General features: G+C 41.4%; 1 protein-coding gene across 1 annotated transcript in view; it reads left to right on the plus strand.

Annotated features, from left to right (window-relative positions):
• Positions 1-20496, plus strand: part of CDC42 (cell division cycle 42) — a 44429-nt gene extending 23933 nt beyond the window's left edge. The window contains exons 2-6 of the mRNA XM_062190590.1: positions 4418-4571; positions 8221-8293; positions 12936-13045; positions 13169-13366; positions 19540-20496. Of these exons, the coding sequence (XP_062046574.1) occupies positions 4467-4571; positions 8221-8293; positions 12936-13045; positions 13169-13366; positions 19540-19629 (576 nt within the window). The 5' untranslated portion in view covers positions 4418-4466 and the 3' untranslated portion in view covers positions 19630-20496. The remainder of the gene's footprint in view (positions 1-4417; positions 4572-8220; positions 8294-12935; positions 13046-13168; positions 13367-19539) is intronic.
• Positions 20497-21422: the final 926 nt, after the last annotated feature.

Raw genomic sequence — 21422 nt, forward strand, 5'->3', positions numbered from 1 at the left:
TACAGTGTAGCTTTTTTTTTTTTTTTTGACAGGCAGAGTGGACAGTGAGAGAGAGAAACAGAGAGAAAGGTCGTCCTTTTTTCCGTTGGTTCACCCCCTAGTGGCTGCTGTGGCCAGCATGCTGCGGCCGGCGCACCGCGCTGATCCAAAGCCAGGAGCCAAGTGCTTCTCCTGGTCTCCCATGTGGGTACAGGGCCCGAACACTTGGGCCATCCTCCACTGCACTCCTGGACCACAGCAGAGAGTTGGACTGGAAGAGGAGCAACTGGGACAGAATCCGGCACCCCGACCGGGACTAGAACCCGGTGTGCCGGCGCCGCAGGCGAAGGATTAGCCAAGTGAGCCGTGGTGCCGGCCAATGTAGCATTTTGATATGTGCATCAGCCTGCAATAATCAGCCCAGTGTGACTGATGTATCTCTTACCTTACACATTTATCATTGCTTTGTTGGGAACATTAAAAATCTTCTCTACTAGCTATTTTGAAATACACAGTTAATTCTTGTCAACCATAGTTACCCTACTGTGTTGCAGAACTTTAGAGTGTATCATTCCTACTCAGCTGTATCCCTGCACATACTATCATCTCTCCATACTTCCCCACCCTGCATGCTCTGGTAGCTCTACTTCTGGGAGGTCAGATTTTTAGCTCCATACGTGAGTGAGAACAGATACTTGTCTCTGTTTACCATAATAAGAAAATGTGACATCAGGTATGTATGCAACAGAATATTTTTCAACTATAAAAGAAAAGAATGAAATTGTCATTTTCAGCAATATGATAGAACTGGAGAATGTTATGTTAAGATTCACTTTTTTTTAAAGATTTATTTATTTATTTGAAATTCAGAGTTACAATGAGAGAGAGGAAGAGACACAGAGATCTTCCATCTGCTTGATCACTCCCAAAATGGCTGCATGGACCAGCTCAAAGCCAGGAGCTAGGAACTTATTCCAGGTCTCCCACATGGGTGGCAGGGGCCCAAGTATTTGGACTATGTTCTGCTGCTTTCCCAGGCACATTAGCGGGGTGCTGGATTGGAAGTGGAGTAACTGGGCCTCCAACTGGCATGTATATGGGATGCTGGCATTGCAAATGGTGGCTAACCTGTTAATGCCACAACACCAGCCCCAAGATTAATTTTTATGCTGTAAATTTCCCAACCTTAATTCTAAGTTATGGAGCAAATTAATTTCCCTTTTAAAGATGGATATATTTAATTATTTGAGCAGAACTACTTTTCTTCCTATTCTAGGTAGCAAAATGATAATTAGTGCTGTGTAGCTTTGTTCCTGTCACAGTGATTTTCCGTGATTCAATAGGAAATTAACATAGGATATATAAACATGTCTGGCTAGTTTCTTGTTGAAGCTGACATGGGCATTGTGAAATAAAGTCTGTCCCCTAGTTGCCCACCCGTACTCACCCCAATCTGTGGGTCATTTGGTGACTTTCTTTTTTTAAATGGAAGATACTTTTTTTTTTTTAAAGATTTATTTATTTATTTATTTTTTATTTATTTATTTATTTTTTTTGACAGGCAGAGTGGACAGTGAGAGAGAGAGACAGAGAGAAAGGTCTTCCTTTTTGCCGTTGGTTCACCCTCCAATGGCCGCCGCGGCTGGTGGGCTGCTGCCAGCGCACCGCGCTGATCCGATGGCAGGAGCCAGGTGCTTCTCCAGGTCTCCCATGGGGTGCAGGGCCCAAGGACTTGGGCCATCCTCCACTGCACTCCCTGGCCACAGTAGAGAGCTGGCCTGGAAGAGGGGCAACCGGGACAGGATCGGTGCCCCGACCGGGACTAGAACCCGGTGTGCCGGCGCTGCAAGGCGGAGGATTAGCCTACTGAGCTGCGGCGCCGGCCTAAAATGCATTTTTGGATTTTTGTCCATTTTTTTGTTTTTGTTTTTTGACAGGCAGAGTGGACAGTGAGAGAGACAGAGAGAAAGGTCTTCCTTTACCGTTGGTTCACCCTCCAATGGCCGCTGTGGCCGGTGCACCACACTGATCCAAAGGCAGGAGCCAGGTGCTTATCCTGGTCTCCCATGGGGTGCAGAGCCCAAGCACTTGGGCCATCCTCCACTGCACTCCCGGGCCACAGCAGAGAGCTGGCCTGGAAGAGGGGCAACCAGGACAGAATCCGGCGCCCTGACCGGGACTAGAACCTGGTGTGCCGGCACCGCAGGCGGAGGATTATCCTATTGAGCCACGGCACCAGCAGATTTATTTATTTATTTGAAAGTCAAGAGTTACACACAGAGAAGAGACAGCGAGAGAGAGGTCTTCTATCTGCTAGTTCACTCCCCAATTGGCTGCAACTGCTGGAGTTGCCTCCACCAGAAGCCAGGAGCTTCTTCCAGTTCTCCCACGCAGGTGCAGGGGCCCAAGGACTTGGGCCATCTTCCACTGCTTTCCCAGGCCACAGCAGAGAGGTGGATCGGAAGAGGAGCAGCCGGGACTCGAACCGGCGCTCATATGGGATGCTGGCCCTGCAGGTGGCATGGCTTTACCCAGTATGCCACAGCACCGGCCTCTTGGTGACATTTTAATGTATGAAATAACTGATGATTAATTTATTACAAACATTTTGCAGAATAGTTGCAACTTGACTCTAAAATAACTACCTTTGTAATGGTGGTTATAAATTTAGCTATATTTTTAATAAGAACAATGAGTACTATACTTTGGAAATAATAATTTTTGTATGTTCCTTTCTAAGTGATTTGGAGTTGTTGCTGTTTTCAGACTGCTTTCATTGACTTCAAGGTGCTTGTACTCATTTGAGACAACTAGCTAACAGGGACATGTAGTAAGCATTTACTGTATGCCCAGCGCAGTTGAAGTTCTTCATGTGTATTGTCTTAGTCAATCATTTTACCCTATCAGGAAGGTCCTACCATCATCTCCTGTTTTGAGAAGAGAAACCTGAACCATGGAATGTTAACTAACTTGCCCAAAGCCATGAAGTTGGAGTGTGGTAGAGCCGGTCTGACTCAAACCCTAGCTCTGAACAGAGGACCCACAATTGGTTTCCAAGACTTGCTGAGCTGTCAGGTTGTGAGGCCAAAGAAGTGGAAGGTTTATGGGGAAATAGAAAGAGGAAGAGCAGAGTCTATCTTGCTGAAGTTCTCTTCTTGCCTCCCCTGTCTCAAACTTCAGCCTGCAGAATGAACAAACAGGAAGTGGTCATTAACTTTATTTCTTCCCCCCTTTATTTCTGCCTTCTTCTTTGTATTGCTGGCAACTAATAGGTATATACTTGCCTCACTCTGTTAGCAGTGATCATGTTTGTGTTTATTAATGTCACTTCCCAAGAAAGGATGTAGAGTGTAATGTTTAAGAGCAGAGAGTCCGAGATCAGGCTGCTGGGGTTTAAATTCCAGTTTTATCATTTATTGGCTGATTAACCTTGCCCTAGTTATTGGATATCACTGAGCCTCACTTTCTTACCTATAAAATAGGGGTGATACAGCACCTACCTCTTAGCGTTGTTGGAAAGATGAAATGTGTCAGTGTATGTAATGTGTTTAGAGCAGTAAATGGTGCTTGGTAAGTACTATGTACGTGCTTGCTGCTTTTTATTTCAGAAGAGTTACTGTTTGAGAACAGGTTTGGTTTAGTTAAGGGATCAGGACCTTTAACTTCTAATGTTATATTAGTAGGATACTTGGGACGGAGTAGGGGTGACTGGGGAGACTGGTTTCTGCTGCTTGTGGTTATAGCCTGAGTGTAACTCCCAGGCTGGGTAACTGAGCCATTCATTAAGGAAATGGCCTTTGCATTGTGGTCCAGTTCACATACATGTATACAAATGCATGTGTGTGCACATAAAACTGGAGGAAGTATTTTACACAATAATTGGCATATTACATAGGATTCTTTTGGATAGAGTCCTTTTCTTTGATTCTGAAAAAAAATATGGGAGCAGGCATTTCACCTAGCAGTTAAGATAGCCACATACTATATTGGAGTGCCTGGGTTTGAATCCTGGCTCTGCTCCTTAATCTAGCTTCCTGCTAATGTGCACCTTGGGAGGCGGCAGGTGATAGCTCAAGTATTTGGATTCTTACCACCCACTTGGGAGACCTAGATTAAGTACCTGGCTCACAGCTTTGGACTGGCCCAACTCCAGCCCTGGATGTTACATGCATTTAGGAAGTCAAAGAATGTTAGGTGCTCTGTCTCTCCTGTTTCTGAGAGAGAGAGAGAGAGAGAGAGAGATTGAAGCAATCCAGAATCAGAAACTTAGAAAATCAACTGTTGTTACTATGACTTTGAGTAAGTCATTATTTCTCCTTTTAGAGTCCTTCAGTCGTAGTAGTTGTGCTAGTTTTGTTCTTGCTGTGAAGAGATTTTTGCCATTTGAGGGAAAAAATATGTAAGTATAAATAAAACAAATATTTAAATCTTTTTCTAGGTCATCATCAAGTTTGAATACTTAAAGTGGATACAAAACTATTTCAGCAATGCAGACAATTAAGTGCGTTGTTGTGGGCGATGGTGCTGTTGGTAAAACATGTCTCCTGATTTCCTACACAACAAACAAATTTCCATCTGAGTATGTGCCGACTGTAAGTATAAAGGCTTCCATCTGTTAATGAAATGTATTATAATTTGATACATTTTGACAATGCTTTCTCTGCTGAAATTTTTCTGTTGTCTACCTTGTTTCCTATTTTTAAAGAACTTCTCATGAGTAAATTATATACACTTTAAAATTAGCAGAAAAATCAGTGGAAAGTTGGAAGGGGTGATATAAGAGTTTTCTTTCTTCTTTTTTTTTTTTTTTTTGACAGGCAGAGTGGACAGTGAGAGAGAGACAGAGAGAAAAGTCTTCTTTTGCCGTTGGTTCACCCTCCAATGGCCACCGCGGCCGGTGCGCTGTGGCCAGTGCAGCGCGCTGATCCGAAGGCAGGAGCCAAGTGCTTCTCCTGGTCTCCCATGGGGTGCAGGGTCCAAGCACTTGGGCCATCCTCCACTGCGCTCCTGGGCCACAGCAGAGAGCTGGCCTGGAAGAGGGGCAACCAGGACAGAATCTGGCACCCCGGCTGGGACTAGAACCCGGTGTGCCGGCGCTGGAAGGCGGAGGATTAGCCTAGTGAGCCGCGGCGCCGGCGATATAAGAGTTTTCAAGAAATTTTGGGAGGCAAACTCCATAGACAGGATTCCGACCAGTGGTGGTCTCAGTTTAGAGACATATGCCCTATGTCTTGGAATGAGATATTTCTTTTGCTATCTTGGCCAATAAATGATCAGCACTTGAAGGTCTCCTGGGATGCCATTTGGGGCTCTGTAATTTCAAGGAAAATAATCTCTTCTTGTAGAGCTGTTCTCTTAGCAGCAATGGAGCATCACACTGGTTCCTAGAGAAAACCTGTTTTGTTGCGAGAACACCAACAGAAAACTTTGGGAGTCTTCTCTAACAGTTACTTTATTATCAGCTCCCCTGAAGGATAGAGGGAGGGATAATGAAGATACTGAAGTGATAGATGAGTTATTTAGAGTAACACCTATCTGTGAAAGATTATTTGGGAATCTAGTGTTTGTCCCAAGTTACTTGACCCATCCAATGGTATAATTGTGTTAAACATACTTGTTCCTTGCGTGAGTAGAGGCCAGTTGGAGTTAGCCTGTCTTGGCCTCCACCTCTGGTAGGTTTAAATGTTTTGAAAGACTCTTGTGTAATTAATGTGCGACTGGTATTCTTTGGAAGTGAAAAGGAAGAGAATGAATGGGTACTTAAGGTTAATGTTCAAAGACTTGAGCGTTATTAGGAAGATGAATACAGGTTTAAGGTTTGGTGTTGCATTCTGTTGGGATTGATAGGCTCTATAAAGTTCCAGGGCAGGTAATGAGTTAGGCCAAGGAAATAGGAGGAGAGAAGACAAAATTTCTTTGAGGAAGAGAATTGGAAAGAATAATTAAACTCAAAAGTCTTATTTTGAACTGTCCCATATGAGGACAGTATAAATGGAAGACCTTTTAAAGTTGCAAGGGACTTTTAGAGATGTATGGGTCTTGTTTCAAATAAAGACAACTGTCAGGATTTTGTATTTCAGTCTTCATAAAGGTATTTACTCTTAAACGTTATTCAGAGTCTTATTTTATGACTGATTATTTGGTGATATATAAGGTGGACTTGTGGGTGTTTCATATTTGTGTTTATATGTGGATCTTCAGAAAAGAGGTAGAATGGGAGGAAGAGTAGTGGTGGGATAAAATTGAAACTGAGCCTATTTAGATAAATCAAAGACTAACACACAAAAAATGTTCTCATTGTTTATTTAAGTTATGAGATTGTGGTGCTTATTTGTATCTATTTATGAACTGGGAGCTGCCACTTATAGACTGATAGAAACTTAGAGCTAGAAGGGATCATACGTGCCATCTTATCCATCTCTTCTGGGTTAGGAAATTCAGGCCAATTTAGGGATGAGACCTAGAAGTCTAAGTAATCAGACACACTGGTGTAGGTAGAGTCTAGAATGAAAGGCCTTGTATGTAAATAACCCTTTAAAGAAGGGCTATTTGAGTATCTTAAGTGTGTCTTAAATGAAATAACCTTTATAGTTTCTGACTTCCTTACCATCTCCCTCTTGCCCTTGTTTCCTCTTTCCTTTACATCTAACTGATCTTCTAAACAACTCAGAAATGGGAACCAGAAAATTATATGACATAGCCAAAAGGTTAAGTGAGGCTGCTTTCAATATATAACATCCTTCTCCTGATTAAAAAGCATTGCTTTTCCTAAAAAAAATTTTTTTAAAGATTTATCCATTCACTTGAAATAGTTAACACAGAGAAGGAGAGGCAGAGAGAGCAAGGGGAGGGGGAGGTCATCCATCCGCTGGTTCAATCCCCAATTGGCCGCAGTGGCTGGAACTGCACTGATCCAAAGCCGGGAGCCAGGAGCCAGGAGCTTCTTCCAGGTCTCCCACATGGGTGCAGGGGCTCAAGGACTTGGGCCATCTTCCACTGCTTTCCCAGGCCACAACAGAGAGCTGGATAGGAAGTGGAATAGCTGGGACTCGAACTGGCGCCCGTATGGGATGCCGGCACTGCAGGCAGCGGCTTTATCCACTATGTCATAGCACCAGCCCCTTAAAATTTTTTTTGATTAATTAATTTAATTTTTATTTCTTTTTAAAAAGGATTTATTAATTTGTTTGAAAGGCAGAGTTAGAGATCGATCTTCCATGTGCTGGTTTACTCCCCAAATGGCCGTAACAGCCAGGGCTGGGCCAGATGGATACCAGGAGTCTCCAGTGTGGGTGGCAGGTTTTTCAAACAGTTGGGCCATTTTCTGCTGCTTTCCCGGGTACGTTAGCAGGAAGCTGGATCAGAAGTGAAACAGGCCAGGACTTGAATCAGTGCTCATGTGGATGCTGGACTTGCAGACTGGGCTTAACTTGCTCTGCCGGAACACCAGTCCTTAATTTTGATTTTAAAATTAATAACTTTGTTGTAAATCAACAGCTACATTTGTATGTGAAAGCATTGCTTTTCAATTAAAATTTTTCAAAGGAGCCCATAAATTAGTTTTGGGTCTTTTCCCATTAGCACCATTACCTCTCATTTTCACAAGCTTAGTATAAGCAAAATTAGTAGATAGAGTTTTTTTAAAGGACTAAATGATCTATTTATAAATGAGGCATCTTGTCAGAGAAGATATCTTAGGTCATGTGGTTTGTACCCAATAACATAAATTTTATTCTTGAAATCCCCAACAAATAATCTACCAGCCTTTTCCTGGACACTTTCCGTGAGTACTTTGAGAGAACTTTTTCTCCCAGATGTGCTTGTTTGCAACAAGGCTATTATCTGGAAAAGAGATGGTCATAGGTCGAGGAGATATTAATTCTAAATTTAAAATAAATGGCCTAAGAAGAAAGTTGCCTAGAAATCATATTGTTCGTTGAGATACACCGTTGTCTGCAAAGTTTCAAACTCAAACAGGATCATTCTGTGCAGCCAGAACACTGCTACTGTGACGCCTTTCAGTCTATGTGTCTCTTTATGCAGCTGCTGGGACAGTGCAGGTATCCCAGAAGACATCCTCATGCAAGAGCTTAGTTGGCAAGGCTAGTTGTATACGGAACATGGGCTAAGGGAAGATTAAGTCTAAGGAAGGAAACTGTTACCTTAGCTTAAGAGCTGTCCTGTCCCACTTTGACCCTCCCCTTGTACGCTAACAATGTTGTGTTTCTTTTTTGTTTTTAGGTTTTTGACAACTATGCAGTCACAGTTATGATTGGTGGAGAGCCATATACTCTTGGACTTTTTGATACTGCAGGTGCAAACTTAATATCTTTTATAATACTTTGATGTCTAACTTTAGTAATTGTTGGTTGTCATTTTTGTACATTTTAGGAAACCAGCATATTGGCAAACCACCTGCCTTTAGTGAGCAGAAATGAGTATAATGATGACTGATGCTTGATCAAGGAGTAGTATCAGACTTGGGATGGCTGGTAGGAGTTTGGGAGTACCCTGGGTGGCTGATGTAGTAGAAGATAACAGTGGAATGAGAGCAGTGTGTATTAGACAGTCTTGTCTTTGATCTACAACGCTGAGGTATGCATCTTGCAGAGAATTGGGGACTATGTTAGCAGTTGGGGAATGACTAACACTGAGAATTAGGTATATCAAAGAAGAAAGTAATTTTTTTAAAAGATTTATTTGAGAGGCAGAATTACAGAGAGAGGGAGAGAGAGATTTTTCCTTCAGTGGTTCACTCCTCAGACGGCCACAACTGCAGCAGCTGGGCCGATCTGAAGCCAGGAGCTTCTTCCAGGTCTCCTATGTGGCTGTAGGGGCCCGAGCACTTGGGCCATTCTCTGCTGCTTTTCCCAGACCATTAGCAGGGAGTTGGATCTGAAGTGGAGCTGCTAGAACAGGAACGGTGCCTATATTGGATACTGGCATCTCAGACAGCAACTTTACGCGCTACACCACAACACCAGCTCCAGTAATTTGTTATTATAATTTGAATAGTTGATGACAAATGTCCAATTGTGAGCTAGATATTGATTCACTCTTAAAATATTATAACCCATACTCTTGTGATAAATGAGGGATTTTCTCTCACCCTGTGTTTCTGTGTACCACTGGAGGCAATCTACCTGTAGAGGAAAAATAATTTATGACTGCTTGTCGTTGAAAATTAATAAAAAAATTTATTAACACTAACCTCAAGATTTTATTATCTTCATAATAAAACAGAAGATGAGGAATTGAGCTCTTTTGCCCTTTCTTTTCTTATATCCTCCCAGTTCAAAGTGCTTATATCTCTTAATAGCCACCCTCCGATCTACCATTAGGATCAGTGCTGTCAAACCTCAGTACAATCTTTGTAGTTTTCGTCTTTTTCTGTAAAGTTGGTATAGTTTGTTCCCTATAGCCGCTTTGCTTTTTGTGATAGCCCACGTTCCCTGAGGACACAGCATATCAAGCACTGTCAGTGTGTGGGGTTGTTGCTTACCACACTTAACAGAAGGGCTGAGGAGTTGTAAGAATTTTCACCATGGTTGCCAGAGTTGGCATTGAAGCCTAATTTAAAATTTTATTTTCAAATTTCAGAGCTTATTTTTTGGTAAGCCTTTACATTTTTAATCAATTATTTTTAAATCTTTATGATAAAATTCGCTCATTTTAAGTATTCAGTTTTAATGAATTTTGCTCACCTTTGCTGTAACCAAGCTGCTTGTATGAAACATCTTTGACACTCTGTAAAATTCCCTAGTCCGCTTTTGTAGTCCGTCCCCTCAGTTGATGGGGCCCCAAGCAGCCACACATCTGGTTTATGGGTTTCCACAGTTATACTTTCTAAGATTTCCTATGCGTAGAATCATACAATATGTAGGTTTTTGTGTCTGACTCCTTTTACTTAGCATCATAGTAGTGTCATCTATGTTGTATGTTTTGGTAGTTTCATTTTATCACTAAGTAGTATTGCAGTCTGTGATTATGTCGCAGTTTTTTCTTACAAATTGACAGGTGGTTGGTTTCCAGTTTAAGCCATTACGAATGTCCATGCTGTGACTGCTAGTGTGAATAATGCTGCTAGGAGCTGTTTGAGTCCCTGCTTTTAGGTTATTAGGATATATACCTAGAAGTGGGGTTGCTAATCATGTGGGAGTTCTGATTTTAAGTTTTAGGGGACTTTTCATACTGTTTTCCACAGTGACTGTACCATTTTACATTCCCACCACTGAAGCACAAGGGTTTAATTTCTCCACATATTTGCCAACCCTTGTTTTTTTCTGTCCTTTGGTTGATAGCCATCCTGATGAGTGTGAGGTGACATCTTGGGGTAATTTTGACTTGTATATTCCTATGGTTAGTTATTAGTGATGTTGAACATCTTTTCATGTGCTTACATATCAAACTGAGCCCCTCCCCCCAAAAAAAAACAAAACAAAAAACAAACCCTAAAAATGATAATGTGTATCACCTTTGGAGAAATGTCTATTCAAGTCCTTTACTCATTTTCAAATTGGGTTTTGTTTGTTTTTGTTTTTGTTTTTCCTTTTACAATTTGTTTATTTGAAAGGCAGAGTGATGTGAAGAGATCCTCCATCTGTTGGTTCACTTCTCAAGTAGCTACAACATCCTGGGCTGAAGCCAGGGACCAGGAACCCAGACCATCTGGGTCTCCCATGCAGGTGGCAGGAACCTAAACACCTGAGCCACCATTTGCAGTCTCCCAGGCATACTTGCAGGGAGCTGGATCAGAAGCAGAGGACCTTGGGATCAAACTGACACCTCAGTATGGGATGTAGACATTCCAAGTGGTGGCCCAACTTACTGTGCCACGATGCCTGCTTTTTGATTGAGTTTTAGAGTTCTTGTAGAGTCTAAATATTAATCCCTTATCAGAGAGATGATAAGCAAGTCTGTAAAAACATTCTGCAGACTACCTTTTTACTACATTGATACTCTGGGTACATACATTTTTAAATTTTTGTGAAGTCTTAAGTTGTCTGTTTTGTCTTTGGTTACCTGTGTTGCACTGGAAACAAATCATTGCTAAATCCAGTGACGTGAAATTTTCCCTTACGTTTTCTGATAGTTTTTTAGTTTTAGTTCTTACATTTAGGTATTTGATCCTTTAAAAAAAAAAAAAAAGATTTATTTATTTATTTGAGAGCCAGGAGTCAGGAGCTTCTTCCGTGTCTCCCATGCGGGTGCAGGGGCCCAGGACTTGGACCATCTTCTACTGCTTTCCCAGGCCACAGCAGAGAGCTTGTTCGGAAGTGGAGCAACTGGGACTTGAACTGGTGCCCATAGGGGATGCCAGCACTGCAGGCGGCGACTTAACCCGCTGCGCCACAGTGCTTGCCCCTTGATCCATTTTTGAGTTAATTTTTATGTATAGTGTTAGGTAAGAGTTCAACTTTGTTGTTGTTGTTGTTGTTTTGCATTTGGCTATTCAGCTTTCCCAGCACTATTTTTGGAAAAGATTGTCCTTTCCTCACTGAACGGTCTTTGCTCCTTTGTCACATGTAATGTGGTGGTGTATGTGAGGATTTGTTCCTAGGTTCCATGTTGTATTTCTTTGGTCTGTATGACCATCAAGTCCAAAAAATTTCATGGACTTCAAATATTGTGTGGAAAGTATGTGTTATGAAGAAATATGTGAGTTAAAAATTTTTAGAGCAAAATAAACTTTAGTTTCATTTTTTTCACAAACTTTTTGAAGTATACCCTTTTACGTCTACCTTATGCCAACACCACACTGTTTTGACTGTTGTAGCCTTATATAGTAGGTTTTGAAATCAGGAAGTGGTTATCCCTCTGTTTTTTTTAAGATTGTTTTAACTGGCACAATGTTGTGGCATAGTGGGTTAAGCTGCTTCTTGGTATACATGCATCCTATATCTGAGTGCTGGTTTGAGTCTTGGCTGTTCCACTTCTAATCCATCTTCCTGCTAAACTACCTGGAAAGCATCAGATGATGGCTGAAGTGCTTGAGCCATATAGGAGTCCTGGATGGAGTTGCTGGATTTAGCCTGACCAGTCCTGGCTGTTGTGGTCATCAGGGGAGTGAACCAGAGGATAGAAGATCTCTCTGTCTCCCTCTCTGTACTCTGCTTTTCAAATAAATTAAAACATCTGTATTAAAAAAAGATTGTTTTTACTACTTGGGAGTCCTTGAGATTCCATGTGAATTTTAGAATGAGTTTTTTGTTTCTAAAAAAAAAAAAAAAAAAAAAAATTGGGATTTTGATAGGGTTTGCATTAAATCTGTAAGGTGCTTTAAGTGGTCAATAATGTTAAGCCTTCTAGTCCATGAACATTTCCCCTTTTTTTATGTCATTAATTTCTTTTAGCAATGTTTTATTATTTTCACTGTATTTCAGATTTTACACCCCCTTAGTTAATTCCTGTGTATTTTATTCCTTTTGAGTATCCATTGATTCTTGCCATATTTTTTTTTTTTTTTTTCCTCCTGGGCTCTGCTTCAGATATTGGTCTTAAATGCACGCAGAAACTAAGCATGTAGCCTGCTTTGGTGGTCATGATGTACAATGACTTTGATAACAGTTCCCTTTAGATGGCTGCACTGTGATTGTTTCTTAGCCGGATCTGACTAGGATGGATTTTTAACTGTTTCTGTAGCGGTTTACTGTTGTGAACTATTGTTAGGTCACTAATGGGCACAGAAATTGAAAACTGCAAACTGGTAATGAAAGCAAGAAATTTAATAGGAAGTTGGTTGCTGTTCTGAGTTCTTGATAATAAAAGAAATTAGCCAAGTGAGAATATTGCCCAAAAATTATATTACACAGCCAAATGTTTCATCAGATAAGTTGCTTTCTGGCTAATTATCCGAGTGCTATTAAGTTGCATACTTGGTCAGGTAACTGATTTGTGGTTTTAATACTATGAGAACACCAAGAGTTAGTTGCTGACTTCTCCAACTTTTTTTTTAGGGCAAGAGGATTATGATAGATTACGGCCGCTGAGTTATCCACAAACAGATGTATTTTTAGTGTGTTTTTCAGTGGTTTCTCCATCCTCATTTGAAAATGTGAAAGAAAAGGTAAGTTGGTCAGATACCATTCTCTGAGAAAGGCTGTCACAGAATTGCTATTGACCTATTGCAGATAGCTTTAGAGACTTGTGGATTAATGAAGGTGTATTTTTCAAAATACATTTTCTTTAGTGGGTGCCTGAGATAACTCACCATTGTCCAAAGACTCCTTTCTTGCTTGTTGGGACCCAAATTGATCTCAGAGATGACCCCTCTACTATTGAGAAACTTGCCAAGAACAAACAGAAGCCTATCACTCCAGAGACGGCTGAAAAGCTGGCCCGTGATCTGAAGGCTGTCAAGTATGTGGAGTGTTCTGCGCTCACACAGGTAAGGACTGTGTGAAACTCCATGTTTGTTTATGCTTGAGTTATTTCTTAGAGCATTAAGATACAGGGATGCTTTCTAAGGGGTTACTTCTAATGTGGTCAGCAGTGATCAAAACTACTCAGGAAGAATATGACCAACTTCGTGTTGTATGTTCTTTTGCCAGAACTGTCTGTCTGTATGGAGAACATTATTGATCTCTAAAACTTGTGTGACGCGTTCCCAGGGTTGTGTTCAAAGCAGAACACGAGATTTATAAGAGAGGTTCAGATAAGCACAAACCAGCAAGAGAGGATGTGAATGATTTTTTTTTCCCTAGAGACCTAAATTTTTATTTAAATATGTCTGATTTTTTTCTTGCCAGTCTGACACTTAATGCTATGCTGTTTCTGGGGTAGTTAATTGGAACAAGGAATGAATGACAGTAACTGAGTTTCATGTCAAAGAAGGCTGCCTTGGCTATTTCTGCCACAGTCCTCAAGCCTGCTTTATAGAATGTCTGTGCCTGTGTTTTTGGAGGTCTTCCTTCCTCATGTGGATTCTGTTTCCTCCTGTTCATTTCCAAATGATGCAATTGATGGGAAACTCTGATTCTGAGGGTAGGGAGCAGTGCTAGACTATTTGGAGTAAGAATTATACGGTCTTGGCCGGCGCCGTGGCTTAACAGGCTAATCCTCCGCCTTGCGGCGCCGGCACACCGGGTTCTAGTCCCGGTTGGGGTGCTGGATTCTATCCCGGTTGCCCCTCTTCCAGGCCAGCTCTCTGCTATGGCCCGGGAAGGCAGTGGAGGATGGCCCAAGTCCTTGGGCCCTGCACCCGCATGGGAGACCTGGCTCCCATGGAGAAGCACCTGGCTCCTGGCTTCGGATCAGCGAGAAGCACCGGCTGCAGCGTCCATTGGAGGGTGAACCAACGGCAAAAAGGAAGACCTTTCTCTCTGTGTCTCTCTCTCACTATCCACTCTGCCTGTCCAAAAAAAAAAAAAAAAAAAAAAAAGAAAGAAAGAAAAAAAAGAATTACATGGTCTTAGCCTTAGCCTGGTTTCTTCATCTTCACCTTTATGGTAGTGCTGATTCCCTCCTTTGAGCACCCTTCTGGGGCAAAGGGAAGAATTAGCATAGAATGCTTACTTCTCACTAGTTCTGGTGCTTTGAAGTTTGAACAATAAGCATTCATGCCTAATTAAAACAAGATAGGGTTGATTTGTATGTGTGTGTATGTGTTTTTGTTTTTAAAAATTTATTTATTTGAAAGGCAGAATTAGAGAGAGGGACAGACAGATAAATCTTCATCTGTTGCTTTACTTCCCAAATGGCTGCAACAGTCAGAACTGGGCTGGTCCACAGCCAGGAGCCAGGAGCTTCCAGGTCTCCCATCTGGGTGCAGGTACCCAAGTACTTGGGCCTTCCTCTGCTGCCTTCCCAGGCACATTTTCAGGGAGCTGGATCAGAAGTGGAACAGCCAGGACTCGAACCAGCACCCTTATGGGATGCTGGCATCGCAGGCGGCAGCTTTACACACTGTTCCAAAATGTCATCTCCTAGGGTAGAGGTTTTTAATAATTATATTAAATCCACTGGTTGATCATGGTTTTTAAAGTAAATTTTTATTGTTTTTAAACACTGTTCTTGATTACATGTATACTGGGATAAATGACATACATAATTAAATATTACATTTAGTATATAGGGCCTAGTGCATTACATAATCTCCAGTTTAACACTTGATTAGATATTTAAAGATAAAAATTTAAAGCATTTATTTTTAGAATTACTTTCATTCTGTTTGAAAGGCAATTGAGACATAGAGAGATCTTTGATTTTCTAGTTGCTCCCCAAATCCCTCTCAACAGCCAGGACTAGGCCATGCTGAATCCAGAAGCCTGGAACTCATTTGGGGTCTCTTATGTATGTGGCAGGGATCCAAGTACTTGAGCCATCATCTACTGCCTCCCCAGGGTATATATAGCAGAAAGCTGGATCAGAAGTGGAACAGGGACTCGAATCAGGCACTCTAATATGGGATGCAGGCATCCCAAGTAGTATCTTAACCTCTTGCCAAACTTTTACCCTTAAAGGTAAAACTTTGACTGGATAGTTTACAGGATAAATACAAGGCCTGATATTAGATGATTTAAATATATATTCTTAAACCCAACTTTTTAAAAAAATTATTTATTTTTAATTTTTGTGAGAAAGATGAATAGAAATCTCCCATCTGGTCGTTTACTCCCCAGATGCCTACAACAACTAGTTGCTTATGCTCGGCTGAAGCCAAGAGCCAGGACCTCAGTCCAGGTCTCTCACATGGGTGGCAGGGACTCAACCGGCAGAGCCGTCACCTGCTGCCTCCTAGCACACATTAGGAAGAAGCTCAGATTGGGAACAGAGCTCAAACCCGGGCACTCATGGATGTGGGTATCCGAAGTGGCATCTTAATCATTAATGCCTCCCACCCACCACCAGCCTGGTTTTTTAGTTTAATACAATTGTAAAAGCAGGTATTTAAAAATGTAGAAGATTTTTTAAAAAGGTTTATTTATTTATTTGAAAGGCAGAGTTCAAGAGAGGCAGAGAGAGAGAGAGAGAGAGTCTTCCATCCTCTGGTTCACTCCTCAGATGGCTGCAACGGCTGGAGCTGCGCCAATATGAAGTCAGGAGCCAGGAGCTTCCACTGTTTTTCCAGGTCATAGCAGAGAGCTGGATGGAAAGTGGAGCAGCCAGGATTCAAACAGGCGTCCATATGGGATGCTGGCACTGCAGGCGGTGGCTTTACCCACTGCAACACAGAACTGGCTCCGAAATGTAGAAGAATTTTACATGTTCTCATACACAGCACTGAGATAAAAAAAATGCCTGATGCTTTTCTCTGTGTTTTGATACTATCCCTAGTGTGTATATTGGGGATTGGGGAGGAGAACAAGATGTGTGGAACATGTTTGATTAGACACTAATTCTGTTTGCATAGGTACCATACCCCTACCCTCCAGATACAGATTGTTTTTGGAGAAGTGGAAGCAAGGAGGCCACAGGTACCTGGTTTTAGGTCACTGGTGAGGCTTACTCTGGATAATTGTGTGCCTCATATAAGAGTTTTACAGTATGATCAAGGTTGTTTAGTAAATCACTTGGCCGAGAATAGAAAGGTCTTAGTCTTAGCAGGTGCATTTCTCTTACCAGATCTTGAAGTTTGGAAAAGTCAAAAGAGCGAGTAGTTAGAAAATAGGATCTGTGGTTGTGTTTGGGAGCCAGAACTTTAAGGATTCTGGATTGTATTTGTTGGAGCCTCTAAAATAAGCTTTATATAAAAAGAGAGTGGGTAAAGCTAAGAGTAGTTTTGTTACTTAGTTTTTTTTTTTTTCTTGTTAAGGGACACATGCTAATTTCTAATGGTTCCCCCCACCCCCCGTGAAATATATTTCCCTTATCATCTTCACTCCTTCCTTTTACTTTTGACTACTAAAGTTTATTTCTAGATGTTTAGAGAAGACTTGGAGAGAAACTTTTTGTTTTGTATAGCTTTTCTACTTTGTACATGATGTAGGAAGAAGAAAATATTTGAAATTCTTTCCTCTTTTCAAGTACTGATTGCTAATGTGTGGGTACCAGTCATCTGGGATGCTAAGCTTGGGAATAGGGTGGGGGTGGGAACACCTGGGGATGTCTGGGACTGCCACTTGTTGTTGAAGATGTGTTCTAGGATTTGGGGGATATTTTTACTTGGGATCAAACATGACCTAAAGAACATGTGAAATGGCTTTGGGTGGTGTAAATCTTTGGCTTCAGATTTAGGTGAGTTTAGGTGAGTCTATAGACCTGGGCCACGGTACCATTGCTACTGAGTCACACTGTCCTGGAGTTTCTGGCTGAGGTGTAAGTGTATTTCTGCGTCCTAATCCCTGGAAATCTGAGGAGAGTCTTTGTTTTCACCTCCATGCTTTATGCTCTGATACCCATGCGGACATCTTAAAGCATTGGACTGCTTGCTTAAAACTCATTCTAGGACCCCATTCCTTGTGTTCTTATGACTTGGGTGGTGGTTACTTGCCCCAGTAACATTTCTGAATAACTGAAGCATATGCTGTTTCTAGAGTCTGTTTTTTAAGCTCCTCCCAGTTGGCACTGTTGCTCAGTTAACACCTTTTCTAAATGTCTCAACTTTCTTGTTCTGGGAAACTAGTTTACTCTTAAAAATTCTGACTAATCCCATCCAAATATGTCACCGAACCTAGAAACATGTAGCATGCCTGTTAGTCTGCTGTTTGTGTCCTTCAGTTATTCAGGGGCTGAATTCACATAAGCCTGAAATTCAGAGAGATTTCTTTCCGAAGAGTGTATGTTGTTCTTTGCAGTAGAAATACTGGGAGACTCTGTAAGATGTAATTATCCAGCACATCGATTTTGTGTTTACTGGTCTGCTTTTGCTGGCCTGGCATTATTGTTATTAAAATGTTTAATACTAAATTCCAGTGTATGATGATTTTAGAAGTCAAAATATTGCCATTTTCACAAAAGCTGCCTTTTCGTTCAGCTGACCTTTTTTGGAGGTGAAGCTTCTGTTCTGTTATCTTCTTGCCCAACTGTGGGTTTCAGATCTAGAATTCTAGCATTTATTATGAATGCACATTGCTTCTGTGAATTCAGCTCACTTTAATCCAGACTGCTATTATATCTGCTAGTCTTTCTAATCCTCTAACCTGGCTGCTATTCTCTCTCCTCCCCTCTGTCTTGTAGAGAGGTCTGAAGAATGTGTTTGATGAGGCTATCCTAGCTGCCCTCGAGCCTCCGGAAACTCAACCCAAAAGGAAGTGCTGTATATTCTAAACTGTTTTCTCCTTCCCCTCTTTGCTGCTGCTTCCTGTCCCACTACTGTAGAAAGAGCGTTTAAAAACAAAGGAATAAAAGCATCCTGTTTGAAAGCCTCTGCGTGTTTTTACTCACCACCTTAGAGCAACCTCTGTACTAGTTTTTGATCAAGAATGCAATATCTTACGGAATATTTTTTGTGATCAGTAGTCAAGTGAACTCATTTAACTTTCTGCCGCTTGAGTTGCCTGGTGCTCAGAGCTTTTGGTTTGGATTACTGTTGCAAAAGGGAACTTGGTCTGGCATTAAGAATGTCCTCTTGGAGAACATAAGAAGAGTTTTAACACTTCTAGATCTTAGTTCTAGATGAAGAAAGTAATACAACATCATTTTACTCTTATGATCTATTGTTAATTGTAATTGCATGACAAACTTAATGGAAAAAGGGTGATCTGCTAGTAGAGTGTAATGGGGAAGGGAGGATTCATTTCTGGTTTTCTTTTGTGCAGTGAAACTTTGTGTTGCAATTGCTTTGGCTGTCTGTGCTGTAGTGGAGTATTTGTCAGTCTGGGGTGGGGAGGATATTGATGTATCTGCTACTGCTTTATGAGTTTGTTACATTATCTTTGAAGAATAGTATCCATTTTAACAGTTGACTTAAGGTTTGTTAATGTTGAGATGTAAAGCTGCTGCCTTTATATTTTCCTGCTTCTGATTTTATTGTTGTGAGGGGAACATACAATTGTGGTTACCTTCAAATTTTGAAATTAAAAAAATACAATTGTTTGTATAAATGCCTGATGAAGCTTTATTCCTGTCGCACTGACTGGCTTTGATTTTACGTATGTATCTAGTACCCACATTTTTGCTTCCTTGAATCCTCCTGGCTCTGTCTGGTGGGATAAAGGGAGTTCAACGTGAATCTTTGCAGCTACCATACTCGCACTCTCTCTTTGCCTGCGCCTTCCATATAATCAGGATGCCACTGCCCTGTGACCACCTCTCAGTCCTGTTTCACATCCAGCTGTTTCATTGGAATGCAGAGCTGCTTTCCTTGTTTTTATGTCAAACGTTTCAGTAGCCCATTACAAAACTCATACTGAATGAGCAAGTGACACTGAGGCTTGTTCGCTTCTTGTGACATACATTGATTGGTCTGCAAAAAGCTGTCTCACTCATGAATATCTGCTCCTGATCCAGTGCCCTGCCCGGACACAACTTGGTGAAGTGAGATGATTCTTTGAGGTTCAGAGTTGTTTCTAATGTTTCTGTCTTTGCCAACTTCTGGGGTTTTGAATGTTTCAAATTTGAACTCCAGCTTTATTTTACTGAAAATCAGACTGCCCATTTTCTCTTTTTACCCCTTTTCAGAAAGGCCTAAAGAATGTATTTGATGAAGCAATATTGGCTGCCCTGGAGCCTCCAGAACCGAAGAAGAGCCGCAGGTGTGTGCTGCTATGAACACTCTCCAGAGCCCTTTCTGCACAGCTGGTGTCGGCATCGTACTAAAAGCAATGTTTAAATCAAACTAAAGATTAAAAATTAAAATTCGTTTTTGCAATAATGACAAATGCCCTGCACCTACCCACATGCACTCGTGTGAGACAAGGCCCATAGGTATGGCCCCCCTTCCCCCTCCAATACTAGTTAATTTTGAGTAATTGTGTATTGTCAGAAAAGTGATCAGTACTAGTTTATGTTTTATTGTTCCCAAAAAAATTTTTGTTGTCATTGTTTTAAAGCAAGGCATGCTTTGTGATGACTCTGTAACAGACTAATTTGAATTGTTGGAGCTGCTCCCTGGTTCCACTCTGGAGAGTAATCTGGGACATCTTAGTGTTTTTGTTTGTTTAGTTTTTTTCTTTTTTTGGGGGGGCGGAATATGTGTGGGGTTTTTTAGTCTTGTTTTTTTAATTCATTAACCAGTGGACAGCCCTTCAGGGGAGGAGGATGGATTGATTCCACATTCTACTTCCTGGACCTAGTGTTAGAAGACATGTCCCCCACCTGGTGCTCTTAGGAAGGAGTACAGTAAATGCCTCATTTAATAACATACTCCTTTTTGAAAGTTGCCTTTTCTCTCCACCCTTGAGTAGATCCAGTCTTTGAGGAAACTCGTGGAAGTGGGTGGAGCCTGTCTTGCCCCTCCTCTTTTCTAGGCTGCACTATATATGTGACTGTGACTTTCAAGGAAATTTGTTTGCCATTTGCTGATTTTGGGGAAGTTAATTTCTAACTTCTTCACGGATAAATGAAAAAAAGTATTGCACCTTTTGAAATACACCAAATGGATTGAGTTCATAATTAAAAATATTTTTTTCCCTGTCAGTCATTGTCTTATGTGCTTAGCATAGATTTGCAATGCGTAGTGTGTTACATGGTGTTCCTAGAACCCAGCGGAAGATCTGGTATATAGAGGAAACTTGAGGGGCGGTGCTAGAAGATCCCTGGGGACTGTGTGGATGCAGGCCTGCTTCGTTAAGAAGCTGAGAGTAGGATGGGGTGGGGAGACACTTAACAACATGGGGACCAACCAGTCAGGGGGATCCCCTTATTTTTGTTTTGCATGAGAGGAGCACTAGAGCAGCCAGGTGAGGCTCTCTAGTTTAATAAAAATCTTGGAAGGAGTCTTAAGACTCTTCATTAAGTGTTAATAGGGACTCTACTTATTTCGGTTTCAGTTTCCAATTTTTAAAATGTTTAGATAATCTTTTCCACCTTCCCAGAATCCTAATTCTTATAGATTCATTAGTGTTGAACCAATGCTTTCTCATGTCTCAATTCTTTGTATATGCATTCTTTTCAGATGTATTAAACAAACAAAACCCTTCACAAGCCAGCCTGAGGGTTGTTATTTTCCCTTCGCCTCTTTATCTTTCAGGTATTTAGGAGTGGGAACTTGGTTCTTAACATGTCATCAGATTTTGGGACAAGAATTTAAAGCTTTATTATTTCATTTAATTTTTGGCATTCAGTTTGAGTTGATGTTCCCTCCATAGTTCATCCTTGTGCCTTTTCCCATATGTTTGTCAGGCAACCCAGAAACTTCCCCTTAAACACTGAATAGGTCTGGGGCCAGTACTGTGGCTTAGCAGGTGCAGATTCAAGTCCCAGCTACTCCACTTCCAATCCAGCTCCCTGCTAATGCGCCTGGGAAAGCAGCAGAGGATGGCTCAAATGCTTGGGCCCCTGCAACTGCATGGGAAACCTAGGTGAAGCTTCTAGCTTTGGCCTGGCCCAGCCCTGGATGTTGT

This window comes from Lepus europaeus, chromosome 5 (assembly GCF_033115175.1).
Source record: "Lepus europaeus isolate LE1 chromosome 5, mLepTim1.pri, whole genome shotgun sequence".
NCBI classification, from domain to species: Eukaryota; Metazoa; Chordata; class Mammalia; order Lagomorpha; family Leporidae; genus Lepus; species Lepus europaeus.